The 23,537-nt window shown below is 36.0% G+C and overlaps 1 protein-coding gene across 28 annotated transcripts in view; it reads right to left on the reverse strand.

Moving 5' to 3' along the window:
* Positions 1–23,537, reverse strand: part of EHBP1 (EH domain binding protein 1) — a 387,904-nt gene that overhangs the window by 212,195 nt on the left and 152,172 nt on the right. For all 28 annotated transcript variants that reach the window (XM_055241558.1, XM_055241565.2, XM_055241553.2 and 25 more), the window contains 2 exons: positions 9,558–9,739; positions 3,913–4,052 (listed from right to left, as the gene is read on the reverse strand). In XM_055241558.1, the coding sequence (XP_055097533.1) occupies positions 3,913–4,052; positions 9,558–9,739 (322 nt within the window). The remainder of the gene's footprint in view (positions 1–3,912; positions 4,053–9,557; positions 9,740–23,537) is intronic.

Below are 23,537 nucleotides of genomic sequence, written 5' to 3' on the forward strand. Positions count from 1 at the left end.
TGTTTACAAATATCAACAGGCAAAATTTCAAGGCAAGAGGCATTAAATGGGGCAAACTGATACAAATTATAATGAGGCTTTAAGAGAATAAACTTTTATAGAATAAATAATTTAGCAGAGAAGTTTTCAGTCTTTAAAAAATAAACTATAAAAAAAGATACATATACAGTCATCCCTTGGTATAGATGGCGGATTGCTTCCGGGAACCCTGTCTATACCAAAATACATACATCAAGTCCCAAAGCTGGCCCTTCCGAACCCACATATATGAAAAGTGTGCCCTCCATATGTATGTAGGTTTTGTACACTGTGAATACTGTATTTTCCATGTGTTTGGTTGAAAAAACATAATGTATAGGTGGACCCATGCAGTTCAATCCATGCTGTTCCAGCCTCAACTGTGCAGGTATAATCTCAGACATATTGCTAGTCTGGTTCCAGATCACTAAAATAAAGTGAATATTGCAATAAAGCAAGTCACAAAAACTTTTTGGCTTCCCAGTGCATATAAAAGTTATGTTTATACTATAGTCTATTAAGTGTGCAATAGCATTATGTCTAAGAACAACATATATGCCTTAATTAAAAAATGCTAACAATCATCTGAGCCTTCAGTAAGTGATAATCTTTTTGGTGTTGGTGGGTCCGCCTTGATGCTGATGACTACTGATTAATTAGGGTAGTGGTTGCTGAAGGTTGGGTAATTTCTTAAAATACTTGTTGCCATTTCCTGAATAAGACAACGAAGTTTGCTGCATCAATTGAATCCTCCTTTCATTAAATATTTCTCTGTAGCATGCAATGTTGTTTGACATTTTACCCACAGTAGAGCTTCTTTCTAAATTGAAATAAATCCTCTCAAACCCTGCCACCACTTTATCAAAGTTGATGTGATATTCTAAATCCTTTGTTGTCATTTCAACAACGTTCACAGCATCTTCACCAGAAGTAGGTTCCATGTCAAGAAGCTACTTTCTTCGTTCAGCCCGAGAAGCAACTCCTCATCCATTCAAGTTTTATCATGCAATTGCAGCAATTCAGTTATATCTTTAGGCTCCACTTCTAATGCTGGTCCTCTTGCTATTTTTCCACCACAACTGCAGTTACTTCCTCCACTGAAGTCTTGAACCTCTCAAAGTCAGCCATGAGGATCAGAATCAGCCTCTTCTATCTTCCAAACTCCTGTTGATGTTGATACTTTGACCTCCTCCCATGAATCACAGAATTCTTAATGGCATCTAGAACAGTGAGTCCTTTCCAAGAGGTTTTCAATTGACTTGGCCTAGATCATCAGAGGAATCACTACCTATGACAGCTACACCTTATAAAATGTATTTCTTAAATAATAAGACTTGAAAGCCAAAATTACTTCTTGAACTATGTGCTGCAGAAACAACACTAATCTCTTTGTACATCTCCATCACAGCTCTTGGGCAACCAGGTATGCTGTCAATGAGCAGTGGTGTTGCTTTTTTAGGGAGCATACTAAAAAGGAATGAGTAGTAGTATTTTGGAAAGCATCTTTTTTCTGTACAGCAAGTCTCAACAATGGTCTTAAAATATTCAGTAAAGCATGCTATAAAAAGATGTGCTAACAAGAGAGTTAACTTGTTGTTTGAAGCTTTGAGGCTCTGAAGCCAGGTGTTGACTTTGCCCCTCTAGATGTGAAATTCCTAGATGGCATCTTCTTCCAATAGAAGGCAGTATTGTCTACATGGAAAATCAGTGTTTAATGTACCCAGCTTCATCAATGATCTTGGTTAGATCTTCTGGATAACCTGCTGTGGCTTCTATATTAGCATTTACTACTTTACTTTGCACTTTCATGTTATGGACACGGGTTCTTTCCTTAAACCTCATGAACCAACCTCTGCTAGCTTCAAACTTTTCTTCTGCAGCTTTCTCGCCTTTCTCAGCTTTCACAGAATTGAACAGAGTTAGGGCCTTGCTCTGGATTAGGTTTTGGCTTAAGGGAATGCTATGGCTGGTTTGATATTCTATCCAGACCATTAAAGCTTTCTCTGTATCAGCAATAAGGCTTTATGCATTTTTTAAATCTTTCATGTGTTCACTGGGGTAGAACTTTTAATTTCCTTCTAGAATTTTTTCTTTGCATTCACAACTTGTTTAACTGTTTAGCAGAAGAGGCCTTTGCATTTGGCCTGTCTTTAGTTTAGACATGCCTTCCTCACAAAACTTAATCATTTCTAGCTTTTTATTTAAAGGAAAATACATGCAACTCTTCCTTTCACTTAAACACCCATAGGCACTGCAGGGTTATTAACTGGCCTAATGTCAACATTGTTATGTCTCAGGGAATGAGGAGGCCCAAGAAGAGGAACAGAGCTAGGGAACAGCTGGTTGGTGGAGCAGTCAGAACACACTTGGTTAAGTTTGCTGTCTTATACGGGTGCAATTCATGGCATCTCAAAATCATTACAATAGTAACTTAAAGATCATTGGTCACAGATCACTATAACAGATATAGTAATAATGAAAAAGTGTGAAATATTGCAAAAGTTACCAAAATGACACAGAGACAAAGAGAAACGAAGTGAGCACATGCTGTTGGTAAGACTGATAGACTAAGCTGATAGACTTACTCAATGTAGGGTTGCCAAAAATCTTCAATTTGTAAAAAAAAAAAAAAAAAAAAATCTGTGAAGTGCAATAAAGCAAAGTTCAGTAAAACAAACTATGCCTGTAATGAGAAGTTGAGTCTAATGATGAATTCAACAAATAGAATATACATGTAAAAACATATTTATAGAAAATGTATAAATCATGTATCTAGACTACAAATAAAAAACCTCAATAAAATTTTTAAAACATTTGAAATTCAAGAGACTTTTGAATTTTATTTGAATGAATAAGCAAACAAACTAGAAATAAACAAAGCGCATGGTAAAACACACTCTCCAAAACATGGTTGGGCCAAATAATAAATCAAAACTGCAATCACAAATTAGAAAATAATAAAATTTACACATGAAAAAACATCTAATTTTACACACAAGTCTGAGCAGCTCCTTATGATAGATTTCTTGTTGTGGAATGGAAGTGAAGGTCTTCAGAGTCAAGGAAGTCACAGAACTTTTTAGCTGAGTAGTTAAATGAGTGATCCATGGAGTAAATGGAAATCCCCCACATGATAGCAATAGTTGAGGCAGAACCAAAAGATGAGTGACAAAGTGCCCAAATGAATTTGAAAAAATCACCAAGAGGTAAACAGATGATAGAAGTGAAGGGACATCAATTCAGAAATTTAGAGCAATTAATTTAACTAAAAGGAATATGTAAATTGTGCTTAATTTTCACAGCAATAATAGAAGTATAACATCAATTGCTTAAGTGTGATAGCCAAATTGTCAATAAATATTTATTGACCAATTAATAAAAAGAAGTTCTAACCACTTAACATCTTTGTAGCTTGATCAACTCAGCTTGAAGGAATACCTGCATGGAAGCTTCAATACCAGGATACATAAGATATATAAATTCAAAACACAGAATGTCCACATAATTCAAGTAAATAAACGAATATGAAATAGAAGAAGCTGGCCAATCCATCTCCTTATTGTGTCCTATTATCCTTTACAGGCAGATCTTTACTTACAGAGGTTTCATCCACACATTGACAAAATAAGTATGACCAGATTTAGGTTGCTTTGTACTATAATTCAAGAATGCTTTTTGTTATTTTGACCATCCTTGTACTTGATCTCAAACTGCTAAAATCTGTTATAAACAGCATGGAAAGTTTTCAGAGAACGAAATGGTATATTTTATTGTAGAAAGGCTTAAAGAAAAAAAAAACCCAATAAGTAGAATTGTTTTTTCCTGGGACATGAGAATGAGTTTTTGAACTCTGCAACAAAAGATAAATTTTAGTTTAACGCTAATAAAACCAACCTGTAATTTTAGCTGCCTTTTCTTCTTGGTTCACTCTGTTCTCATCATCGTCTTCATTATCTTCTTCGAAGTCATCTAAATTGCCAATGTCAGCCTGCTTCATACTCATCAAACTAGCCAAACTTTGCATGTCTTCGTCTCTACAACGATTCAAAACATAACACATTGTATTAAATGACAGTTAGAAAAATGATGGTTCCTTAAGAAAACAATAAATTCTTTCTTTCTACAAGGTATGTGAATAAGTCTTTCTTATCAGTTGTACAAGAATATTGAAAAATCTAAATACTCATATTCATTAATTTTTAAATGGCATGCTTAATTAGTAAAGAGCTAATAAGATTAAAAATTAACTGGTTAGATCAAAGACTTAAATCTAAACCTGAAGCCATAAAAATTCTAGAAGATAACATTGGAAAAATTCTTCTAGACATTGGCTTAGGCAAAGAGTTCATGACCAAGAACCCCAAAGCAAATGCAACAAAAACAAGTAGATGGGACCTTATTAAACTAAAAAGCTTCTGCACAGCAAAAGAAATCATCAGCAGAGTAAACAGACAACTCACAGAGTGGGAGAAAATATTCACAAACTGTGCATCCAACAAAGGACTAATATCCAAAATCTACAAGGAAGTCAAACAAATGAGCAAGAAAAAACTGACATAATCCCATCAAAAAGTGGGCTAAGGACATGAATAGACAATTCTTAAAAGAAGATATATGGGCCGGGCGCGGTGGCTCATGCCTGTAATCCCAGCACTTTGGGAGGCCGAGGCAGGCGATCACAAGGTCAGGAGTTCGAGACCAGAATGACCAACACGGTGAAACCCCGTCTCTACTAAAAACACAAAAATTAGCCGGGCATGGTAGCATGCGCCTGTAATACAAGCTATATATATTACATATATAGTAGTATTCCATATTGTGTATGTGTGTGTGTGTGTATATATATATATATATATATATATATATATGCACCACATTTTTTTTATCCACTCATTGGTCGATGAGCTTTTAGCCTGGTTCCGTATTTTTGCAATTGCAAATTGTGCCACTATAAACATTGCATGTGCAAGTGTCTTTTTCCTGTAATAACTTATTTTTTTCTGGGTAGATATCCTGCAGTGGGATTCCTGGATCAGATGGTAGTTCTACTTTTTAATTCTTTAAGGAATCTCCATACCGTTTTTCATCGTGGTTGTACCAGTTTACATTCTCACCAGCAGTGTAAAACTGTTCTCTTTTCATCACATCCATGCCAACATCTATAATTTTTTTATTCTTAAATTATGGCCACTATTGCAGGAGTAATAGTGTATATGTGTAAATATATAATATATTTTATAATTATTTATATATTTATATATTATATATGCTATATTTAATATATAAATAAATATATAATTATAAATATTACATATTTATATATTTATTATATATTATATATAATATATACACAATACTACTATATAATATATAGCAGTATATATAGTAGTATTATATATATTATATATAATATATATACACACACACACGCACAACATATAACACTATTCAGCCTTAAAAAGGAACAAAATAATGGCATTTGCAGCAACCTGGATGGAGTTGGAGACCATTAATCCAACTGAAGTAACTCAGGAATGAAAAACCAAACATCGTATGTTCTCACGTATAAGTGGGAGCTAAGCTAAGGGGATGCAAAGGCCCAAAAGTAATATAATGGACTTTGGAGACCTACGGGGAAGAGTGGGAGGGGTGTGAGGGATAAAAGACTACACATTGAGTACCGTGTACACTGCTCAAGAGATGGGTGCACCAATATCTCAGAAATCATCACTAAAGAACTTTCCTATGCAACCAAACACCACCTGTTTCACTTATTTATTGAAATAAAATAATAAAAAAAAATTTAACTGGTTAGGAATTAGTTCAATTCTGTGCTGTAGATATATATGGGAGACTAAAATATTCTTTTCTTTTTTTTTTTTTTTTTTTAAGACAGGGTCTCACTCTATAAGCCAGGCTGGCTGGAGTACAGCAGCGTGAACATGGCTCACTGCAGCCTCCTGGGCTCAAGCAATCATCCCGCCTCAGCCTCCTCAGTAGCTGGGACCCCACGCATAGAGCACGATGTCCAGCTAATTTTTAAAATTTCTGTAGAGAGGGGGTCTTGCCATGTTGTTCAGGCTGGTCTCAAGTGATTCTCCCACCTCAGGCTCCCAAAGTGTTGGGATTACAGGTGTGAACCACTGTGCCTGGCCTAAAATTTTCTTCCTGGAATTAAAGTACGGTTTCCTGAGAATTAAGTCTGGAAACAACAACTTGTTTCAAAAACAGTGAGACAGTTTGCAAATCAGATAAGATCTAGAGTTTAAAATATTCAAACTTCCCAAAGGAATTAGAACAAGATTTTAAATCTGAAGGCCATGTAGGCTTTTGAGTTTGTGGGTAGAAGGGAAACAAAGTGGTAAACCCCTGTAAATCACACTTAAATCTTGCTTAAGTATACTGTTTTTCCAACAGGGCCATAACCGCCCCAAAGTTAAGAAACTATTATAGCAGGAAAAGCACTTTAAAAACAAAGTCTAACCTTTTTAAGAGTTACAAGATAAAAAAAACTACCTTGGATGATTGTAAGTTAAATACCATGTATTTGATAAATCTAAACTTTTTTAAATGTTTTAAGCATTTTAAGTACAAATTTATAAAGTTTACATTAAGTACTCAAAGTCAAATCATTTATATTTGCATCATGTATTATTTTCACCTTAAATTTCAAATAAACTACAGTGAATGAAATATATATTATTTACAAATTAATTTTTACTTTGCTATACTTCCCCCAAATTCAGAAAGCCAAATTAAGATACTGTTTCTTTGTAAACTAATGCTTAATACACTGTTATCTTCTAAATATAGTATGGCTTTACAGACTAAACTGGTTTTAAAAAATTCTTTGCATCTTATCTCATATAAGCCTTAGAGTTAACAAAGTCATTTCCCCTTTTTAAAATAAATTTAGTGACACAAAGTTTGCATAAGCAAAAAAGTTGTTATTACCTTACATGAATGTCTTACAAATTGCTCTCTTATCAAGAGAAGACAATTTCAAAATGTCATTCTTAAAATATTAACTTGCTGGCTGGGCACGGTGGCTCACACCTGTAATCCCAGCACTTTGGGAGGCCGAGGTGGGCGGATCACTTGAGGTCAAGAGTTCAAGACCAGCCTGGCCAACATGGTGAAACGCCATCTCTACCAAAAATATACAAAATTAGCCAGGTGTGGTGGTACACACCTGTAATCCCAGCTACTCGGTAGGCTGAGGCAGGAGAATCACTGGAACCCAGGAGGTGGAGGTTGCAGTGAGCCGAGATCGTGCCACCGCACTCGAGCCTGGGTGACATAGAGAGACTCTGTCTCAAAAAAAAAAAAAAAAAAAAGTTAACTTGCTTAATTGCATACCATTTAAATTTCCTCATATTTTAACCCTGAACATTTTTCTTTGGGGAAGGTAACAAGGCAAAGAAGGAGGAGGTAGAGAGGGAGTTTAGGATGTTCGGAAAGAATTCCTTTTCAATTCAAATTGAGACATTTGGTTTGGCTGAATTTCCTCTCACCCAGATTCCCCCGAATGGTGCTGATTCACTTACAGCTTTTGCCCAGTGGAAGGAAGTCCACCCTCAAAGGATCTTCTCTGAATTTGTGTCTCTTCTTCCTGTGTTTCCTTTCCTTTTATTTTGGCTTAAGCTTCAGGGTAAGATCTTTATTTTTAATTACTCATTATTTAAGTCTATAATTTAAGGTCCTGAGATGAAAGACTAAGATGCTTCCATTCTGCACTGTCTCTCTACCACACTGGCTTAGAATCCAACTTTCCAGAGAGGAGGCTTACTGTTATCTCACAAGTCATGTGTTGCCATGTAGATGAGTGTCAAACATCTCATTCTGACTGACGCACAGAATCCAGTCTAATCAGTCAAGTAGACATGGCCAATTATAGTAACCACATTCCACTAGGTCAAATACATTCAGAACTGTGATTCAGATTAGATAAAATGTTCACAGCTGTCTCTTTCCCCTCACCTTTTAAGTCTAGGTATAGAATTTCCATTTCTCCTGTCTCTTCATCTTCCACTCCACTTAGGTACGAACCCTTTCACAACACCCATAACATTCACTTACTCCTGACTTGATTGTATGCAATAACCAGGGTGAATCTTACTTTTTTCCCCTTTGTAGGTATGTTCACCTCATTTTGTCAAGTTAGAATTTTACTCTTTTAAGAGACTAGAATGGAATCTAGAAATCTTTGTGCAATGCTGACTCAGTGCTTAAGAAGTGATTTTTGAAAAGAAAATGATTACAATAAACTGCTTATCTAACTGTACCTTCCTACATCATTTTTGGAAGGTTGAGCCAAGGAATATGATTTGGCAAGAGTTCCCTTAATTATTTCATCCCTTTTATCCTAAACTTTTCATTTTGGGTTCCTCTCATGTCTCAATTGCATCAAACAGTTCTACACATTGAACTGTGTGTACTTCAGAGTACAGACTACTACACTGAAGACACTGAAATATAAAACACTTATAATATCCTAAAATATACAGTTTAAATTTTGAAACCAGCTGTGATCACATTTATATTATTGTACATTCTCCGGAGTCAAAAGAGACTATTTATAAGTAACAAAGAGTTCCCTTAATTCAGCCTCTGAAACAAAGAATGGCAAAAATGATTGGTATGCCATAAGATGTTCAACTATTGCCAGTCTACTGAGTCAAAAGCTATGGTATACTGAAATACAATGTAAGGCAGCTTATTTGACAAAAGAAAAACACATGAAAAAATGCTCATCACTGGCCATCAGAGAAATGCAAATCAAAACCACAATGAGATACCACCTCACACCAGTTAGAATGGTGATCATTAAAAAGTCAGGAAACAACAGGTGCTGGAGAGGACGTGGAGAAATAGGAACACTTTTACACTGTTGGTGGGACTGTAAACTAGTTCAACCATTGTGGAAGTCAGTGTGGCGATTCCTCAGGGATCTAGAACTAGAAATACCATTTGACCCAGCCATCCCATTACTGGGTATATACCCAAAGGACTATAAATCATGCTGCTATAAAGACACATGCACACGTATATTTACTGCGGCACTATTCACAATAGCAAAGAGTTGGAACCAACCCAAATGTCCAACAACGATAGACTGAATTAAGAAAATGTGGCACATATACACCATGGAATACTATGCAGCCATAAAAAAATGATGAGTTCATGTCCTTTGTAGGGACGTGGATGAAACGGAAACCATCATTCTCAGTAAACTATCGCGAGGACAAAAAACCAAACACTGCATGTTCTCACTCATAGGTGGGAATTGAACAATGAGAACACATGGACACAGGAAGGGGAACATCACACTCTGGGGACTGTTGTGGGGTGGGGGGAGGGGGGAGGGACAGCATTAGAAGAGATACCTAATGCTAAATGACGAGTTAATGGGTGCAGCACACCAACATGGCACATGGATACATATGTAACAAACATGCACATTGTGCACATGTACCCTAAAACTTAAAGTATAATAATAGTAAAAAAAAAAAAAAAGAAAAGAAGAAAAAGAAACTTACGTGGCTTTTCCTTCCCTCAGGAAAATGCAAGATAATGAAAACTGAAGAGTGGCAGATACAACTTTTTTAGATAATGGCTTGAATTTTAACTTGACATCAGTCTGAGTTGGCATAGGGCTTGCATACTGTTTCATATTGATGCTGCTAGTAGCAAGAGCTTTCCTTCGACCAGAAGGGGATTCCTGGAAGATTAAAGAAAAAAAAAAGTATGTAATTTTGAGTTATTTTATAGCCAAACATTTTAAAGTACGATTTTAATAATAAATCAAATAATAATTGAAAACTTCCTTCTCCTATTAAATTCCTATCACACAATAACTAAATAAAATTACAATGAAGTTGTATCACAGTTGTTATATTTGTAAGTAAGGCAGATATGCAATTGGAAAGACGTAACCCAGGTGGAAACAAGAGAAGATTAGAACAACCCTAAACACCAGAAAAGGAGAAGCAAGGAATGAAAACTAGGACAGAAAGTCTCCAGGGTTACTATGAGAAGAGGATCCAATACAGGGCTAGGCATCAACAAATACTCAACAGTTATTTGCTTTGCTTTGAAAATATTTAATGTAACCTAATGATATTTCTCCTTTTTAAATGCCTACGATTATTTATAGAACTTCCAGCCTTGTTGGCATTCTTTTTTTTTTTTTTTTTGTCTACAACATCTGAATTCTATGTATCCTGTAATTTGAGTCTTATTTCTTCCCCAGGCCTTCTTTTTATTGTGTCAGTCCATAGTTCTCTCTCCCATAAAAGCACATATAAAAGAAACAGTTGGCTTTTTGATCCTATGCCCAGACACCACTAACGGACTCCAGCAGATCTCAGAATTCTTCTCAACATTGCTATTGCCAATTCATCAGAAATAGAACACAAAATGAAACCTATTTGCTATCAAAAGTACTTAATATTCCATTACTAAAGTTATTGTGTTTCTTAACTATCCTTTACAGAATAGCCTAGGAGAACAATAAAAACAGGACAGCAAAATAATGGTTGTGCATTAACTTTGTACAAGACATCATGTAAACTCTGGGGAGATATGATGAATAAGACATAATCTCTGCAGGTTCTACGGCAAAGGGAAAATTTCAGATGTAGGATAATGTGTAAATAACATAAATCAGAAATCATGTACCATTATTTCTTGTAGTTTACTGATATGGGAGTTAAGACAAAAATTTAAATCTGAATTTTCAAGCTGTGTGACCTTGAGCAAGTCAGAGAACTTGAGTCTCAGTAACCTTCTCTATAAAATAAGGAGGCTAAACGGAAATCCATTCAAGTTCTATAATTATTTTCCATAAAATTATTCAATTTTCAAACCAAGGCAAGAAAAACTACCATTAATACCTTTGAACTATTATTTAATAAATCTTTATTTCTCCTATGTTTGAAAAATTTGCCTAAAATAAGGATATACTAATTTAATCAAAATATTAAAACAGCCTTTAAAAAAAACCCTGATATTTTTACCCAACGGAACAAGTAAAAATGTAATATAGCATCCCTAAAGAATACCTTGTTTTAAAATGTGGCCTTATCTGTCAGATTATGCACAGCAATAATATACAGAACTATTAGTGCATGTAGATACCTTATGAATGAATTTCAAAAATGCATCAAGCACTTGAGAAGGATTTAAGCCCTCTCAGAAGAAATACTTAAGAATATGCAAATATCCTCAACTGAATCAAGTTGAACAGATGTGACTATACCAAACAATACAAGTGTTCTTTCCCTGGTCGCTACTGTCAATCAAAGAATAAGATTAAGGTTCAAGGTTCTGACAATGAGCAAAATGAAAAAGTACGATCAGAGAGTATCAATTTATTACACTGATATGAACAATAATCTCTCATTGTACCTTTAGAAAAGCTAACAATTTCTACATATAATATAGGATTTAAAGCCTCTGTTTTGAAAGCGTGACATATAAACTGTCACATATTATTTTCAGTTTTTGTTAAACAAATCTGTTTCACAAAGTATGACACTGATCCCTTAATATAATTATTTAATTTTATAACCAAATAAGCTATAAAAATTAAGATAACTTAGAAATGAGCATAATTTTGAAAACTTAGTTTAAGAATGCTTCTGCAAAAGTCTATATTTTTTATCATATTCTGCCAATTTCATTTTTTAGAATAAGAAGTATGTAGAAAAATTTTTCTGCTGAACTCAGGTTCATGGCAAAAAAAAAAAAATGTGTTTTTTAAGCATCTGGTAAATCAGTGTCTTTGAAACAATAGGTAATAAAAGCTACCAAATTCTAAATACAATTAGCTGTACTACTAAAGCAATTATTTGCTTAGGAACAATGCAAAGAGCCCTTTCTGAGGTCTGGGCAGGTGAGTAGACTAGAGCTGTTTTTAGTCTATGATATCCATTCCCAATATTAATTAACACAGGACCTCACTAGAGTCTATGTCCTTAATATACTGTGTCCTTGATATAATGGCTCCCTTTTGGGAAAAGGAATTTGAATGGTGTTCCTAGTAATTCTCCACCTAGCTCAGACATTGTTCTCTCCTTAAAATTAGCTATCTCAGTAAATACATTTTAAGAAGAATAGTAATGAGGGAAAATATGGGGATCTTTCACAGCTCTAACCCCACTCCGTGAATTTTCGTTCCTTACAACCACCAAGTCTAAATCTGTACCCACCCAAGATGGACATCATTGCTATAATCGGTTCTATAAGAGGAATGAAATAATTGCACTCAAACGAGCATGTCTTTTGGATCCTATAGTCCGTCTTAAAGGGACTAGGGATCAGCCAGGGAGAGAGTTTAGAAAGAATTACTATTATTGCTGCCAGGGTCCTAATGCTACTTCAGATCACATGTGGGTTGGACAAAAGAACAAGAATGAGAGAAAAAAGAGCAAGAGGAACTAGTAGAAAATGAAAGTTTGGAGATAAGAGTCAATAAAAAAGTGAGTGTTGAATATCTGTCTGAATATCTGTCTCTGGGCCTACGTTTAAACATCAGTTTGTATGTGCATCTGGCAGTATTTTCGAAATTAGTTCAAAATCCCTAAAGCAAAGGTTCTTAAACTTCAATGTTTATTAAAAACCAAAAACAAAACTAAGAAACATTATTAAAAATGTTAATGCCTGAATTCCACCCCTAGAGATCCTAAATTAGTAGACCTAAAGATGGACCTAGGAATCTGATTACTGAAAAGTAATATCCGCCCCCCCACACATACACACCACTACTACCAGGCAATTCTGATCCAGTTAATCTAAAATCACATTTTCAGAAACACTTCCCCTAAGTTCTTACACAAAATTATTTAAATTTAAAAATGTCACTCATTTTTCATAACTATTCTCATTGTTATAAAAAGACTTAGCCTATATATTTCCATTTCTTTGAAATACAGTCTATTGTAGCTGGAATCAGACAAACCTGGATTCGACTGTGGCACCAGCACTTATTCATTGGTTAATCTTTGGCACATTTCTTCATGTATCTAAGCCCCAGTTCCACACTTTCAGATTGGCAAATATTTTGTAAAGTTGAACATTACCAAGTGTTGATAAGAATGTGAAACAATGCAAACTCTCTTATACTGCTGGAGAGTTTCAACTGATACAGCCACTTTGAAAAACAATTTGACATTACCTCGTAAAGTTGAATACATGCAAATCTTAACAACTCAACAATTCTCCTCCTATAAATATGTCCTAGAGAATTTCTTGCAATAACACATGAAAATAATTAGAGTATTTAGCATACAGTCAGCACTCAATAAGTAGTGTTTACTAATTTTTATAGACCATTAAACCTGGTTCATTACACTAATAAATAGTCCATCCAGGGTCACCAATCTTGAAAGCAGAAAAAATAGATGACTGCACAATTCAACGCAGAATGTTTAAAGTAGTGTAGTTACATAATTAAAATTCATGCATGGACCCCCACTATGTTCAAGCCAAACCTAAAATGAGTTCTCCACCTCTATGAACTCTCATTGCTATTCAGGTAGTAACAACACAAGCAACAGGTGAATAAATGTTTTCTCTGTACATGAGCATAAAGGGGGAAAGATCTTACAATTTTTCTAATAAGAAATGAACTGATTATAAAAACGAATAAACATATTCTGAGACTCAGGAATTCTCTATAAATATTTTTAAACGTTGTAAAAAAAAAAGCTTTTGGTTAGAATGAATGAATAAGACCTAGTATTTGATAACATAACAGGGTGACTATAGTCAATAATAATTTAACTGTACATTTAAAAATAACCAAAAGAATTGGATTGTTTGTAACACAAAGGATAAATGCTTGAGGGGACAGACACCCCATTTTCCATGATGTGATTATTATGCATTGCATTCCTATATCAAAACATCTCATGTACCCCAGAAATATATACACCTACTATGTATCCACAAAAATTAAAAATAAAAAATTATACTTAAAAAAAGCATTTAGATCATTTCACCAATTTTTCCTCCCTAAAACTAAGAACATGGTATAAAACATAATGGTAGCAAGCAATGTAGTTCAATGGCATAACTGTTAGTTCATATTCTTTTGATGTTGTTGCTGTTGTTGTTTTTTTGAGACAGGGTCTCACTCTGTCACCGAGGATAGAGTGCAGTGGTGCAAAAACAGCTCACTGCAGCCTCAACCTACGGGGCTCAAGTGATCCTCCTACCTCAGCTTCCTAAGTAGCTGGGACTACACCACCCACATCTAGTTCACTTTTTATTTTTTGTAGAAATGGGATCTCACTATGTTGCTCAGGCTAGTCTTGAACTCCTGGGTTCAAGCGATCCTCCTACCTCAACCTCCCAAAGTGCTAGGATTACAGGCATGAGCTACCACACCTGGCTTTAATTCATACTCTAAGAAGATGGAGAGGACATTTCTTGTCCAAATTATTCAAGTTAGTTTCCTTACAGAATAATAGTTCATTGTATGCTTTTTCATCTATTATGAACCCCACAATTAGTAAAATTAATGTAATGCCTCTCCTATTAAAATATTTGGCTGACTTTATTACAATATTTTATTAAATAAACCACATGATAGAAATGTAATCCTTTCTCCCATGCAAGAGGACTAGAGGTAAAGGTGCAGAAACTTACTTAGATTTTTATAATTTTTCAGGGCTTTATTACATAGACTGTTCTATAAGATTCTGTCATATACAAATACTTTATCAGGTCTCTTACAAGACACTAAAAATTAAACTAATGGCATTGATATTTGAATTTTAAAATCATGAACTATACATAATATAGCATAAAACATAAGAATTAATAATAAAATGAATATCCTATACTCACCACCCAGCTTAAGAAACAGAACATTACCAGTACCTTACAAGCTGCATGTCCCCTCCCAAATTGTATCCTTTCCATTCCTTCCTCCAGAAGGAAACGGTATTGTAAATTTATTACTCTTTCCCTTCACTTTTTGAAAATATCCTGTGATGAATGGATAAACTAAATGTGTGTATATATATATTATATTATACATAATAGATATTATGCATAATATACATAATATATGTGTATATATATAATATATATATATTATATATATATACACACACAATGGAATACTATTCAGCCTTAAAAAGGACATTTTGACACATGCAACAATATAGATGAATCTTGATGACATTATGGTAAGTGGAAAAAAACAAACACAAAAGGACAAATATTGTATGATTCTACTTCTATGAGGAATAGGCAAATAGCAGAATAGTGGTTACCAGGTGCTCGGGAAAGGGTTGAATGGAGAGTTTTTAATGGGTACAGATAGTTTCTACTTCGGATGATGAAAAACTTCTGGAAATGGACAGTGGTGATGGTTATACAACATTGTGAATGTACTCAATGGCACTGAATTGTACATTTAAAGATGTTTGAAATAATAAATTTTGTATATATATTTACCACAACTAAAAGGTGAAAAAAGATGTATATTGTACAGTTTTGTGAGTCTTTTTACTTTTATATAAGGAAATAAAATTACCATTTTTAAAATTTGTTTCTTATATTCAACATCATGTTCTTTTTTTTTTTTTGAGACAGAATTTCACTCTTGTTGCCCAGGCTAGAGTGCACTGGCACGATCTCAGCTCACTGCAACATCTGCCTCCTGGGCTCAAGTGATTCCCCTGCCTCAGCCTCCAGAGTAGCTGGGATTACAGGCACCTGCCACCATGCCTGGCTAATTTTTGTATTTTTAGTAGAGATGGGGTTTCACCACGTTGGCCAGGCTGGTCTCAAACTCCTGACCTCAGGTGATCTGCCCGCTTCGGCCTCCCAAAGTGCTGGGATTATAGGCATGAGCCACCATGCCCAGCCTCAACATCATGTTCTTAATATTCATCTATGCTGACATGTACAGCTGTGGTTCATTAAATTTCATCGCTCCTAATATTCAATTACATGAATTTCTACGATTTATCTATCCATTTTATTGTTGATCGACATATGGGTTGTTGCGGGTTTGTTTTTTTGAGATGGAGTCTCGCTCTGTCACCCAGGCTGGAGTGCAATGGCACAATCTCAGCTCACTTCAACCTCCACCTCCTGGGTTCAAGTAATTGTCCTGCCCCAGCCTCCCAAGTAGCTGGGATTGCAGGTGTGCACCACCACGCCTGGTTAATTTTTGTATTTTTAGTAGAGATGGGGTTTCACCATGTTGGCCAGGCCAGTCTCAAACTCCCAACCTCAGGTGATCTGCTTGCCTCAGCCTCTCAGTGTTGGGATTACAGGCATGAGCCACTGTGCCCGGCTGCAGGTTTGAAATTATTAACAAAGCTGTTAGAAATATTTTTACACCTATATCCTGGTACACATGTGCAATAATTTATCTGGGACATATTTCTAGGATGGGAATAGCCAGGTCATAGGATATATACATGTTCACCTTTATCGGAAAATACCAAACTGTATTCCAAAATGGCTGTATTAGTTTGTACTTTCTAAGAGTTTACCATTTTCCCATATTCTTTAGATTGTTTGTTAAACTTTAATCTCTTAATGAAGTAAATTAATAGATTTTTCCAAAATAAAAGCAACTCCACATTCCTTGGAGATAGCCAACTAGGTCGTGATGTACTTCTTTATATTAAAATATATTTCTGGCTTTGGAGGCCTAATGTTTTGCATGGGATTTCTGTATATTCACAGAGGATATAGACCTATCATTTTCCTTTCTTTTATGCTCCCTGGTTACATTAGCCTCATAAAATGAGCTGGGGCATCCTTTCTTATTCTCTGAAAGACTTAAAGACTCCTTAAGTGAGTTTAAATATTTTCTCCCCACCCAGGAATTTATCCATCTCATCTAAGATTTCAAATTTACTAATGTACAATAATTTATCTTTTTATTACATTGATCTCTGCAAAATATATGGTCTTGTACATTTTTCATTACCAATACTATTTATTTGTGCCTTTTCTCTTTTGTTCCCAAATGATTCTTGCTATAAATTGGTTATTTCATTAGAGTTTCCAAATCAACAACTTGTGATTTTGTGATTCTTTCTAGTGAATGTTTTCTATTTCAGTAGTTTCTGCCATCTTTATCATTTCCTTCCTCCCACTTTCCTTGGGTATATTCTGTTCTAACTCCTGAATTTTGAGCAGTTCTTCTTTGCTGATATAAGCAGTCAAGGCTATACAGTCATGCATCCTTTAATGACAGGGATACGTTCTGACAAATGCATCATTGTGTGAACATCAAAGAGTATACTTTCACAACTCTAGGTGGTACAGCCTACTACACATCTAAGCTATGTGGTATAGCCTATTGCTCTGAGGCTACAAACCTGTACAGCATGTTACTGTATTGAATACTTTAGGCAATTCTAACACAATGGTAGGTTTTGTGCATCTAAACATAATCTAAACTTGGAAATGGTGCAGTAAAAATACAGGTGTATCATTTAAAAAACTTTTTAAATGGTATGTCTGTATAGGGCATGAACATGAATGGAGCTTGCAAACTGGAAGTTGCTCTGGTTAAGTCAGTGAGTGAGTGGTGAGTCAATGTGAAGGCCTAGGACATTACTGTACACTCACCACTCACTCACTGACTTAACCAGAACAACTTCCAGCCTGCAAGCTCCATTCATATTAGTGCCCTATACAGGCACACAATTTAAAAATTTTTTTTAATAGTACACCTGTATTTTTCACAAATGTTCCACGGGTACTTAAAAAATATTTAACTGCTGTGTATATACTGCTGTCCACTTTTATGACAGGAGCATTTTTATGTAAAATCACTTGTATCACTGAATTATTATATTTTCTATGTGATAAGGAAAGTAGGAGTAGAAATTTTCAAATGTGAGATCATGGAATATTTTACTAAAGTGCACGAATCAAGGAACAAATAAGTGAAAGAGTTGAGGAGCTGCTCACAACCTGGGCAAAATTCCAAGTAATAAACCTCATAATAAACCTCTTTTTTCAATTTACCACCCCTCCCTCTGAACACACACACACTCTCAACAATTTTGAGCACACTGTATATTTACTTGATACTGTATTTCCTTTCAACTGGATTAATACCCTTAAAACTAATCTTGCTGCTCCTGCCTTTGCCTTGCAATTATTCCAAACACAGAAACTATGATGATCCTGGTAAAGCCAGATTATCTCATTCCTCTACTCAAAAGCCTTCAATTGCCCCAAAGTAAAAGCCAAAAAGCCCTTACTGGACAGGCCCTATATCACCAGGCCTTCCTGACTTTGTTCTTTGATCTTATCTACTATGCTATTGTTCCATCATTTTTTCTGCCCCAATATACTGGCCTCCTTACTTTCTCCAATGCACCAAGTATGCATCTCCCTTAGAGCCTCTGCACTTGCTATTTCCATTACTAGGAATGTTCTTCTCATAGATATTATATAGCTAGCTCGCCCACTTCCTTCAAGTCTTTTACTAAAACTCACTTTCCCAGAGAGGCCTTCTCTGCTCACCTTACCTAAAATTTCAACCACACTCCCAATACACATATTTCATATTCCCCTTTACTTTTTCTCCTTAGCTTACATGAGCAAATATGCAAATACTCTTTACTTGCTCACCACTTTATCCTAGCCCTAGAGCTATAGCATATAGCCACTGCTCGATAAATACTTGTTAAGTGAATGCAGTGTAATTCTAGGACTTACAACACTTTGAAGTACCTTTACATCATTAGTTTCTTCTGTTCAAGATTTTTTGTACATTCCTTTATAGTACCTCCCCTAAACACGAGAAAAATACATGAGGTAACAAAAACTGTACAGTCTGTTTCCATTTGTATAGCTGGGCAGAGGTTTCTCCAAGCCAGAAAGGGGATAAACAGGTAGAAGGGACCCTGGGTGTGTGGAGAAATGGAGCAAAATACGTATTCCTTCATTTGGTTTATGTGGGGGGAAAAGGGAGTGAAGGCAGTGAGCCACTTCAGTAACACCTTGGAAAGCTATTCCAAAAGCACTGTGGGCAAATCAGATGCCAGAAACATTATAGAATTAGGAGAGTCAGGAGAGAATAGAGCCGTGTCTTAAACTAGCTAAATCCATGACAACTCCATACACAGATTATCCCCTAACCAAAGCCACAGTCTTCTTTACAGGCTCCTCTTCCTCTTTCTGACATTTAACCTCCTCTTATTTTAGAACTGTCTCTTGTAAACAGCATATATCCAAAAACAATTTTAATCCAGTCTGATAATCACTGGCTTTTCCTGGAGAGTTTAGACTAACAGTTCTCAAGCGTTTTTGTCTTAAGACCCTTTACACACTTTATTTGAGAACTCCAAAGAGCTTCTGTTTATGTGGGTTATATCTATCAATATTTACTTTATTAAAAGTTAAAAATCTAGAAAACATTTCATTCATTTAAAAATAACAAGTTCATATATTAACATGTTTTATGAAGAATAAATATACTTTCTATAGAAAATAATAAGAAGAGTGTCTCTATTTTACATTTTTGTAAATCTCTTCAATGTCTTTATCTCTCTCTAAAGTCTCTTTAATGTCTGCTTTGACAGACAGCTCTAGTCCTATATTCAATCTGTGTAATACAGATTGTTTTGGTTGAAGTATATGAAGAAAAACATCAAGTATCACACGATATGTAGCTGGAAAATATGGGAGTATTTTAATTATTCTTTTCAGATAATTTCAAGTCTTCGTATTTGATTTTATACCAAAACTCAACAAGCAGTAGTTTCTTAAAGGCTAATGGTAATATAGAGCCTGAAACTTTATCAAAGAACTTCTTAAACTCTGTTACATTAAAATCCACTGCTCTACCATGCATACTGAATGAATCTTTTATCCAGGCATGACTTTGCAACATTACAGTCATTTGAAAAATATTGATTCTCTGAATTATGCAGATATTGATACACTGCAGTATATAATACCTCCAAAAATCGTATTTGTTTATATCTTCACCTATTCCATCAGAAAAATCTTCAAGCACTGGGAAACTATCAATCTCAAGGTCTCTAATTTTCAACTGAAAGCTCAAATTTTGTCATTGACATATAATTTCAGTTGCCTACCTTTAAGTGGCAGGCTCACTTTGCTCAGTTTCAATAAAATATTTGCCAAATACCCAAGGGTGAATAACCACAGTTAGTTTTTTCAAGTAAAAAGTGGTGTTCCAGGAAAAAAGTGGCTACTTTAGTTTAAGCTCAAATAATCGGACAAGTGCTTTTTCTTGAAAAACTTCGTCCTTTGCAATGCAGCATAATTTCTTTATGCATACTTTTCACTTTGTCACACAGCATATTAAAAACACTAATACTCCAGTGTTGACATGTAATGAAATTAATAATTTTACCACAACATCAAGAACAGTCTTAAATGAAACCCATGTAAGGGCTAGCTCCTGGTAATAAATTTTCAAGGGTGATACTGCCTTAACCAACTAATGCTAAGAATAGAAGTGGCAGATTTCCTCATTCATTTCTATGCAGTGAGTTTATTTCTTCTTCATCCTTACAGCGATAGTACAAATCTGGGGTCTTAGCTTTATGCAACAAGGGGGTCTTATTAGACCTTCCACCTTGGAGAAATGGGAGATGCTAGACTTTTTCTACATCTCCATGGAGAGGTAAAAGCAGTAAATCATAGGTTCAGTAGAAACCTTCAGTGGGAAAGCTATGATGAACCCTTAGCTTCTGGACTTCCCCTTTCAGTTATTACTATTATTGTTTTACGTCTTTGGATTGCTTCTACAAGTGCCATTTCAGGGATGCATTTTAAAAGATTTTTTTCATATTGTACCTATTTTTAGCTATTTTCCAATATGGATTATTCATGCTATCTAGCCCCTCACATTTCCAAAAGCAGAATTCTTCATTTAAATTAGGTAAGAACAGAATTGAGCATTTTAATAAACATCACAACAAAGTTCACCTGTCTCACTTTGACCTAAAGTCTTCAATGTAGTATTGTTTCAAATTTATTTTATTGGAATTCTCTAGATGTGGACCTGTGACTACCAATGCAACATGTCATGCCTTTGTTGTTTTGTCTGTTTAGAAGCTATGCCTTAACATCACCATAGGCCAATAGTAATTACCTGATAATAAATCACTGCTTGCAGCACCATACCCTTCTAGAGTCTCACTCTAGTGCCTGATTCTGTTCATGCCCTTATCCATCAGAACTCTTAAGGTCTGTTCTGAGTACTACTGAATCAGGGTACCACAAAATGAAGTGATGGGCAACCATAATTCTGATTGGCATTCTAAGAACATGTGAGTAGATTAATGCTGGCTGTGTTAATCTATTTTGTGCTACTATAACAGAATACCAGAGACTGGGTAATTTACAAAGAAAAGAAATTTATTTCTCACAGCTCTGGAGGGCAGAAAGTCCAATGTCAAGGGGCCAGCATCTTGTGAGAATCTTCTTGCTGTGTCATCCCACGGCAGAATGACAAAGGACAAGAGAGCAGGCAATAAGGGACCAAACTTGCTTTTATAACAAACCCACTCTCCCAATAAAGAACATGCTCTCAAGATGGTGAAATTAATGCATTCATAAAGGGAGAGGACTCAAGATCTAATCACCTCATACAGTTCCCACCTCTCAACACTGTTGCACTGGGGATTACTTTTTCAACACATGAACTTTGGGGGACACATTCAAACCACAGCATTCCACCACAGCCCCCAAAATTCATGTCTTTCTCACATGCAAAATACATGCATTCCATCCCAATAACCCCAAAGTCTTAATCAGCTCTAGCAGTAATTCAAAAGTCCAAAGTCTAGAGTCTCATCTAAAGCAGATATTGGTGAGACTCAAGGCATGATTCACTATAAGGCAAATTCCTCTCCAGATGTGAACCTGTGAAATTAAACAAGTCATCTACTTCCAAAATACAATGGTAGGACAGACACAGGATAGACATTCCCATTCCAAAAGAGAGAAATAGGCAAGAAGAAAGGAGTAACTAGTTCCCAGAAAGTCTAAAACCCAACAAGGAAAACAATATTAAGTCCTAAAGCTGAAGAATGATCACTTTTGGCTCCACATTCCACATCCCAGGCACACTGGGGCACATGAGCAAAGCCATAGGGACAGGCCTCAGGCAACCCTGTCCCTATGGCTTCGCTGGACTCAGTCCACCCAGCAGCTCTCATGGGTTGGAGTTTCATGCCTGCAGCTTTCCCAGGCTGGAGCTGCACAGTGGTAGCTCACAGTTTTGGGGTATCTCAGGTGGCCTCACTCCCACAGTCCAGTAAGTATCACCTTGGTGAGGACTCTGCTGTAACCTTGCTCCCACAGCTCCACTAGACACTGCCCTAGTGGGGACTCTCTGTGGTGGCTTCACCTCTGGAACAAGTTTCTTCCTGGGCCCCCAGGCTAACCATGACATCCCTTGAAATCTAGGCAGAGGTATCCATGCCCCCAAAGTTCTTGCATTCTTACAGGCCTGCAGACTTAACATCACATGGATGCCGCTAAGGCCTACCGATTGAGTCCTGCAGAGCTGCAGCACAAGCAGCACCTTGCCCTGCTTGAACCACAGCCATCACTGGGGTGGCTAAAAATCACTGAGCTGGAATTCAGGGAACAGAATACTGAGGTGGCCCTGGGCAGTAAGCCTGTTAAGGCCACCCCAGGCCCATTCCCTGAAGTCATTCTGCCCTCCTAGAGCTCTGAGCCTATGATGGGACAGGCAGCCTGGAATATCAAACTGCTTGTGGGGTTATTCTCTCATTGTCTTGGTGAATAGCACCTGGCTCCCTTCTAGTTGTACTCTCTTTAGCAACTGTACTAATCTCCTTAGTAAGTGGTTGCTTAGCTAAACCCTTAGTTTGCTCTCCTAAAGACGCCTTTTCACTCTTCAAACGGCCAGGCTATGAATTTTCCAAATTTTTGTGTTCTGCTTTCCTTTTAATTATAAATTCTGTCTTTAAATAATTTCTCTCCACTCACATCTCACTACATGCAGTGAAAGTTCTGATGCACCTCCTTGAATATTTTGCTTAGTTACTTCTTCCGCCAGATATCCTAGTTCATTACTCTTAAATTTTACCTTCCATAAAGCGCTTGGACATAGACATAATTTAGCCAAATTCTTTGCAACTTCATAATAAGGATGGTCTTTATTCCAGCACCCAATACCTTCTTCCTCATTTCCCTCTGAGACCTCCTTAGAATAGCCTTTACTGTCCGTATTTCTACTGGCATCCTAATCACAACTGAAATAACCTCTAAAAAGAGCTAGGCTCTCCCTACAGCTCTTGTATTCTCCTGAGCCCTCACCAAAACTACTCTCAATGCTCTATTCATAGGAATCTAGGCATTTTCTAGCCTGCTTCACCAAATTATTCCAGCCTCTACCTTTCACCAAGCTCCAAAACCACTTTCACATTTTCAAGTATTTTTGTTATAGCAACAATCTCACTTCTCAGTACCAATTTTCTGTCTTAGTCCATTTTTTTGCTGCTGTAACAGAGTATCAGAGA

This window comes from Symphalangus syndactylus, chromosome 14 (assembly GCF_028878055.3).
Source record: "Symphalangus syndactylus isolate Jambi chromosome 14, NHGRI_mSymSyn1-v2.1_pri, whole genome shotgun sequence".
Lineage (NCBI taxonomy): Eukaryota > Metazoa > Chordata > Mammalia > Primates > Hylobatidae > Symphalangus > Symphalangus syndactylus.